Genomic DNA, 8,224 nt, shown 5'->3' on the forward strand with positions numbered 1-8,224 from the left:
AAAATAGTGGTAATTTATTATTTCAATGTACAATCTTGAATTGTTTTTAATGATTTAAAACGTGAAGTTTGTCACACCATATTTACTTAATATTTGAATTAAGAAGTTTGGGATGTTAAGTTTATAGGATTTAACTGATATTTAAACTAAAAAGTATCATATTTATGATGGAAATTATGTAAAAAGTTAGCAATTTGTAAACTGAAAAAAAAAAATTAATATTAGATTTTGTTTTCAATTGTTCATGTGATTCACTTTCATGTGATTTTATCATTCTTTGTTTTAAATATTAATTACGTTAAATATGTCAATTCATGAATTAACTAAAAAAAGGATTCAAAGTTATGTTATAAAATTGTGACAATCATAATTTCAAGAAGCAGTGTAGTAGAGAACGGTGGCTCATGTAGTGGAAAAGGTTCTACAAGAATTGAAAATTTTCAATTCCTATGGTAAAACTTATATTGTGACAACAAGTTTGCAATATCTATAGCACATAACTCAGTCCTACATGAGACCAAGTAAATGGAAGTTAACAAGCACTTCATTAGAGAAAAGATAGAAAAGGAAAAATATGTATTACTAATGCTCTTACGATACAATAATCAACAAACATCTTAAAGAAAGAATTATCCAAAGAATTCATTGAGAATATAACACATTTATCAATAGGAGAAGCATCCTATTTCATTTATTGAGTTCTCCATCAAGATCTTGATGAAAAATAAGAAACCTTATTGGAGAACTTTCCATCTTTGGCAAGTATGGCAAGTACTTATGTTGTTTCACTACATTTTTTATCCGATGAAATGATGCATTAAATACTAGTATTAGGGAAGTACTCATGTAGGAGCGACATCCTATTACATTTATTAGTAGAGTCTTGTTCCCAAAGAATAGGTTTTGTTTGTTTATGATAAAGAGCTCTTGGCATTAGTACATGTTGTAAGGAAGTGGAAGCAATACCTTTCTATTCAACATTTTACCATCCTTACAAACCAACAAAACCTTAAACATATGCTTGAACAATGTTTATCGACACCAACTCAGTATGCTTGGATTGCAAGACTTATGGGATTGAAGTATGATATCAAATACAAGAAGAGCATGAAAATGTAGTAATGGACGCCTTATCCAAAGCTTTTCATAAGAAAGTTTTACAAATTTCAATTTCCATAGGCTCAATGAAGTTATGGCAAGAAATACAAATTGCTTATGCAACTACTTAAAGAATAAATTCTTAATGATATGAATGTGTAACAAAAGTATAAAGCCGCTAAGGGGCACTATTGCAAAGGAATATGGTGGTAATATCCTAGAATGATAAACTATGGGACAATATTTTATATTGATTACATTCTTCCCATGTTGATGGGCATTTTAGTGTTCAAGTTATCAAAATATAAATTAAATAAATGCTTCACTAAGAAAGGGTTTATTACAGACATCAAAAGATTCATTTAGTCATGTGAAACTTGTATTAATGCAAATATGAAATAGTGGCGACTTTGGGCACATTGCAAACTTTTTTAATACCAAAAGGTGTGTGTCAAAGTCTATCTTTGGACTTTATTCAAAGCTTCCCAAAATAAAGTGGCAAGGACATTGTTTGGGTAATTATTGATAGATTGAGTAAATATGCTCATTTCATTTCGTCGGCTCATTCTTTTATTATCTCCAAACTTGCTCAAACTTTTATGAATCAAGTGTTCAAGTTAAAAGGTGAGCTAGCTAACATTGTGAGTAATCGAGACCTATATCCCTCCATCATTTGGGGGTTTAAGGGTGTCTTAATGCCTTTCCTCCACATATCATACATAACTAGATGGAGAAAGTGAAGTCCTCAACTGATGCTAAGAATAACACTTTGATACTTTGAGCCTTGTCAAGTTTTGCATAGAGTGGGACATGTTACCTATACATTGAAATTGCCTTATTATTGTAAAATAAATCCTACTTTTCATGTCTCACTACTCAAGTTTTGTAAGAATAAAGTGTTCCCTTAAGACAAGCCCCAATAAAATGGGGTCATTTAAACATACAAGGGAACATATGAAAATTATCGATAAAAGGATAGCTCAACAACAAAATCGAATTGTCACCCTAGTGTGAATACAATGACAATGAGACTTGAAAGTGACCATAATTTGGGGGATTTGGTTCCATAATCAATAGAAATATCATCACTTTGTTGCAACTTAGCACCCTTGAGGGTAAGGGTGCATTTGAAGGGAGGGGACTATTGTTAGGCACTAAATATATTATTTTATTTCATTCAAATAAAAAATGGAAAAAATGAAAAAGTATTAATAAATATCATTAAAATATAGAAATAAAATAAATTTTAATAATATTATTAAAATTGACAAGATCAATAAATAATGAAATAAAAGAAAGAAAGAAAGAGAAATAGAGATATGAGAGGGAGAGAGAGAGAGAAGGGAAGGTAAGAGTGAAGGGTGGAGGGAGAGAGATAGAGAAAGGAAGAGAGAGAGAGAGTGAGAGTGAAAGAGATAGAGAGCGAGAAAGAGAAAAAAAAGAAAATAGAGATATTTTTTTTTAAGTTAATCACCTATACATCGTCAGTGTAAAGTTTTTTTATACTGGCAATCAATTATATCTTTTAATTGTGTCATGTCACTATAAACACATTTACTTTTAACAGTGACATGACACAATTAAAAGATCTAATTGGTTACCAGTGTAAAAAAAAACTTTACACTAACAGTGCATAAGTAATTAACTTTTTTTTTTCTATTTTAAAAAGTTTATTGTGATAGTTTTATATACATAAAACTTTTTTTTTAATTTGAAAAAGTTAGATTCCTACCCCTTATCACAGTGTTTTTGTGAGAAAGTGAAATAAAAATAATTCCTGAAAAATTATATTTTTAAAAATCTCTTTTTTTTAAATAGTTAACAAATATGAGAAATTAAGATTCTCATTTTAAGATTTTTAGAAATATAAGAATATTCTTTATATCAAATGGTCCCTAAAATTGTTATTTATTTATATATCTAGAAATGGTTTATTAAAATCACAGGAGAAACGAAAATACTTTATTCTCTAAGGTTTAAGTAGGAAAATCCCGTAAATATCTACAATGCGTCATCCTTAACCCGTTAACATATTGGATAGCTTCTTACATGATTACGATTAACTTTATTTAGCAATCGACTACGTAACAACAAGCACCAGTGGTCTAGTGGTAGAATAGTACCCTGCCACGGTACAGACCCGGGTTCGATTCCCGGCTGGTGCATTTACTTTTGTTTTCCATTTTGCAAAATTCCAAATTTCTGTAGGTTTTTGCTCTACGCGCAGAATTGACGAAGACATGTTATGTTACATCAAACTTCTACAAATACAATTGCTATTGCTATAAACTATGTAGAATTTGTAGATCCTATTACACATACAATATTAATTGTAATCGTAAATCTAATAAAAACATTGTTACACAATTCAATACACTGACTTTTACATTTGCAAAATACAGGCAATTTATTTTATCCACTTCTCTACTATGATGTAAATTTGACAGCGTCAATGTTTCAATTGTGCCTTTGACATCGTAACCATAACAGCAGCATCTAATAATAGTGGGGGAATCAATATCCTATATAATTCCATGCACCAAAATAATACTGTGACACATTAGGAGCACAAGCAGAAACTACTACATAATCAACAAGGGGAGGAGTTCCACCAAATTCCAAGAGTCACTACCACATTAATAACTAGTAGAATAAAATGGTCCACAAGAACAAGAACAGACAATTTATTTTACTAATTGTAAAACTACTTAACAAAAGAAGCTTATTGTTAATATATTAGAATTTATCTACTGTTATACCATCTCTAGTAACCTCGTATGCTTCCCTTTTCCTTGTTTTCTTCACGCCAGCCGTGAAATGTAGCTTTGGTCCCTCAGATGAAATGGTGGTCACTTTTACCCAGATCAGCACTTTGGTCTTAATTCCCTCTACTTCTGCTAGCTTTCCTTTCTCCAAATAACCACTCACAATGGTGGCAAATCGCAGGATGGACGAATCCCTGAAGCCCACTTCACACACTTGAGGAATGTAAACGACAAGCTTCCCTGTTTCTTCATTAAATTCATAGTTTGTCGCGTCACGAGGAAATATTCCTATGGGTAGATCGAATTCCTTTAGCAACTCCGTTAATGGCTTTTGCATCTTCCCTGTGAAGCAATTGTTTAGAGTTAGAGAGTAATAGTAATAAAAAAGGGGGGAGTGACTGTGATTGAGGGGTATCTTATTTATTTTGATTTGATTTGCTAATGGGAGGTGTGAGATGAGGATAACTGGGGAAAGCAATGGGTGGAGAAGAATGTATAAATCATCTTTGAGAGGACATAGCAGATTTCTGAGATTCATATAAGTGAGATGCTAGTAAATTCAATGTGTAATTTGTATGTACTAAAGATCAAATATAAATATCCTACTTCCACTTGCATTGCCTAAGGAATGATCAAATATTAAAATTCAAAAGATTTATTGTACAAGATCACTTGGTCATAAGTCATAACATGACGATGCATACTTACAATGCATGTTTTTACATTAATTCTATTTCAGATTTCAGAATGTTATAAAGTCTTCTCAGTGTATCCTATTGTTATTCAGAAAAGAACTGCAAATATATATTTTCCTATTTACAAGACTTACCCCTGCCTGCACCCTCAACTAATATATGTAAAGTTATAAACACAGTTGACAGTGATTTTGGAGTCAAAAAAAGTTGACAGTGATTCATATCTCAAAATACTAAATTTCCAAATGTCAGTCCAATCCACTCATCATGGAGGACTAGATCTCTTAAATTCTGGTCAAATGAAAATCAATTACATATACGATTGGTTCATATATGTATTAATGGCCTTGGCTATAATGCAAGGATTTTGAAATTTCAACACATTTATTTATTAGGGATTGATTTAAAATAAAAGAAACCCCCCACTACAGCACATATTTCATAGCGTATATTTGTACAAATGTTTGAGCAATACAGAGAAATATTGTAGATACAAACCTTTTAATTTGTTGACCAGCCATTTGGTTCCCCCTTCAATACTGGTTGACAGTGACTAATCAACAATGGCAAAGTTGTTAATATAAACATAAGCAATGAAATGTCTTCTCAACATTTGTTGTAATCTATCGGAAACATTACAGCCCCAAGATGCACAAATGAATAAAGTGATTTATTTCATTAGCATGAGCATAAATCATTCTTGAGCATTGCAGTAAAGAGAAATGAACACCAGACAGCACCAAAACTAACTTTTAAGCATGCATTGAGATAATTGCATACTATTAATTGTTACAGAGACACTCACTTCTTCTAACTTGGATAATCAAAATTAACAGCATCATTGTAGGGTGGTGCATCTCTCACTTGAATAACTTATAATAGTAAAAAATTCTCAATATGGTTCTAGAAACATAATCTCGCACAAAATGGTACCAACTTATATGCACAGGTTACAAAGCTTCTCTATTCCTCTTGTTAATTCACAATCTAAATTTCCTTAATAGAAATTCATAGTCACCCTACATCTTAGAGGTGACAAATGAATTCATTTATCCATCATTCATCCAATCTATCTACAACTAAATTCATCCAATCCATCCATTACAATAAAAATAAATAATGGATCATATCCAATCCATTCATTTAGTTTTATGGATGATTAGTAATTCATCCATTACTTTTTCACAATCCATTGGATTACAATATGAGATGTTTATTGGATTGAGATTTTAAACGACTATTTTGACATAAAAAAAAAGTGTCTTGTGAACATTAAAAGACTATATAAAAATGTAATGACTTATAAAGAAAAAAGAAAGAAATAAAATATTTCAAAAAATAAAAATTATTTAATTTTTAAAATATTACTTTTATGGACGGATTGGATATCCATCCATGAAAAAATTGTTATTGGATGGATTAGATGGATTTTTTTGCTTCAAATGAATTTGATGGATTGGATTTTTTTTTTTTGTAAATTTTTAATGGATCTAAATGAATTATTTTTATCCAATCCATTATGATCCATTTAAAAAATTATCCGATTCATCCATTTGTTACCGCTAATGCATACTCCTGAAAATTATTTCCTCACATTGCCCAATTGTTATTGAATCTCATGTCCCCCACGCAATAAAAGAATCATCTGATTAATTTTCCAATGCGAAGAATTGATCTCTAATCCTGGGCCCAATGCCAATATCTCACTTACTTTTAAACTTTGGCTTATAGCTTACTTCCTATTTACCAAAACCATAAATAATGCATTAAATTCTTGTTATTGATGCAAAATCTCTGAGCTGGTGTTGTAGAACAACAATCATAGCATTTTAGTATTAAGTATCTATAATTTAAAACCCCGATATCTTACATCAGAAGCAAAATGTTTTACCACATAGAACATTTATCACACATTTATAGTCAGTGTTTCTATGCAGTTCCAATGCAGTGCTTCTGTTTCAAAACCAAAGCAAATACGGCTAATTCGCTACACTTATCTCAACAGTATTTGATTGATTAATCAGCAGGGAAGAATAATAGAATATCATACATGAACATTGGCACCTTCCCCTAGATTTATGTCGAAGATATCCCATGTATCAAAAACAGGAGAATTTGAAAGTTATTCAATCTCAATTCTCGAAATTAACTATCAATGGTTTTATTCAATAAAGAACTACTAGCAACCAAAATGGGGAAATGAACTAGCACCCACAAGTAAATTCATTCATTGTGGGTGTGCAAAAGCAGAGAATTATAATCACAATAACGAGGTACCACTTAAGATTTTAAAATTTTTATCAAAACTCATACCCAAGTAATGAAGGTGACAGCCTGATTCAAAAGGGGTGCAGTGCACCTCTCTAAACATACATAAACCAAAACCCAAAATCCACTTCATGCACCATGCTTTAACCTTGTAGTACACCTTCCACCTCCCATACCCGACCTAATTTTACTTTAGCACACATAAATAAACTTCCTAAACCGTTTCTCACACCCCATCCCTAAAAAAACCTATAAAAAAAGTCACCACTTAAAAATTTCCCTTTTCATAGAAACCCAAAAAGGGCAAGCCTGCGTGTGTTCATCCACATGAATAATCCACAATTAGGCTTCAATTTCAACCCTCAACATTAAGCAAGAAACCATAATTCCACCAATTTTTCAAGAGGGGCAAACATGATATAGCCAGAACCATAAAATCCAAGTACTTGGATGAAAAAGGAATAGAAAAAGGACAAAAAAAGAAACTTTACCAAACAAAAGGGGAAAAAATGAAAAAAGATTAAAAGGGTTGAGTTGTTTACGTTGATATCATCACCGACAGAGTTAAACTCCTTGCTGGCCTTCCGGCTGAACCAGTACGAACCCACCTTGTTGAGTATCTCATCCATTGCGTTCTCTTCTCAGAATAAACAACTTCAGAACAGAACAAAAATTCTGAGAAGTGTAAACGCTGACCAAACTTCAGGTTCAGGCTGCTTTTATTTTACCTTTATTATTTTATTGTACCAAAAATAGATAGATAGATTACTTTTTCAATTACTTTGCCATGTGGATTTCTTTCCTATTTTAACTGCCAGATTGCAACGGATTTTTTTTTCTTTTTCAAAAGGATACTTCTCTTCATTCAATTTTTTAAAAAATTATCAAAAATAATATATAAAATCACCAAAAATAATATATAAAAAGTGTTGTAAATATGTGTTGTAATTTGTAATATAGAATTACTCATTTATAATTACACGTCTTCACGATTACAATTATAAATTATTAATCCCTACTCCCAAGTAATATAAGTAATTAAAAGTATATTTTCTTAGGAGAAAACTTCTATCTTTTCAAAAACAAAATTGGGATTACTCTATTTACCGTCTTATGTAACCGCATTATTTTGTCTCAATTATTTGAAAGATTGTAATTTTTTTTTTCTGTGCCAATGCCGGTTGAAATTTAAATATTTCTTGTTTTGGTAATTGTTTTTGTTTAGCTCAACACTCCTCAAATATGTGATCTTTTATTTATCAGTTTCTTCCTTTTCATTTTAATTTATTAATACAAAAAAAACTAATTATTTTAACAATATTTATCTCCATATATTAGTTATATTTAAACTATATTTATCTTATATGTAACATTGTACATATTCTTATTATTTGTTGA

At 30.9% G+C, this 8,224-nt stretch overlaps 1 protein-coding gene and 1 non-coding gene across 2 annotated transcripts; one reads left to right on the forward strand and one right to left on the reverse strand.

The window, feature by feature from the left end:
* Positions 1-3,192: 3,192 nt before the first annotated feature.
* TRNAG-GCC (transfer RNA glycine (anticodon GCC)) lies at positions 3,193-3,263 on the forward strand. The gene has a single exon. It is a non-coding gene; the product is annotated as a tRNA-Gly (tRNA).
* Positions 3,264-3,595: 332 nt separating this feature from the next.
* Positions 3,596-7,536, reverse strand: LOC109802522 (uncharacterized protein At5g01610). Its single transcript, XM_020363919.3, has 3 exons — positions 7,369-7,536; positions 5,057-5,111; positions 3,596-4,205 (listed from the first exon to the last, which is right to left on the reverse strand). Exons 1-3 carry the CDS (start codon positions 7,453-7,455, stop codon positions 3,835-3,837), a joined length of 513 nt encoding a protein of 170 aa, XP_020219508.1. The 5' UTR covers positions 7,456-7,536; the 3' UTR covers positions 3,596-3,834.
* Positions 7,537-8,224: the final 688 nt, after the last annotated feature.

The sequence above is a fragment of the Cajanus cajan genome, chromosome 4, assembly GCF_000230855.2.
Source record: "Cajanus cajan strain Asha chromosome 4, NIPB_CcT2T_4, whole genome shotgun sequence".
NCBI lineage: Eukaryota > Viridiplantae > Streptophyta > Magnoliopsida > Fabales > Fabaceae > Cajanus > Cajanus cajan.

Excerpts from the sequence above, each read along its gene's own strand:
- LOC109802522 (XM_020363919.3), bottom strand. The coding sequence starts at position 7,455 with ATGGATGAGATACTCAACAAGGTGGGTTCGTACTGGTTCAGCCGGAAG. Across the intron at positions 5,112-7,368 it reads CTGTCGGTGATGATATCAAC|TCACTGTCAACCAGTATTGA; the intron begins GTAAACAACTCA and ends ATTGTTGATTAG. Across the intron at positions 4,206-5,056 it reads GCTGGTCAACAAATTAAAAG|GGAAGATGCAAAAGCCATTA; the intron begins GTTTGTATCTAC and ends ATTGCTTCACAG.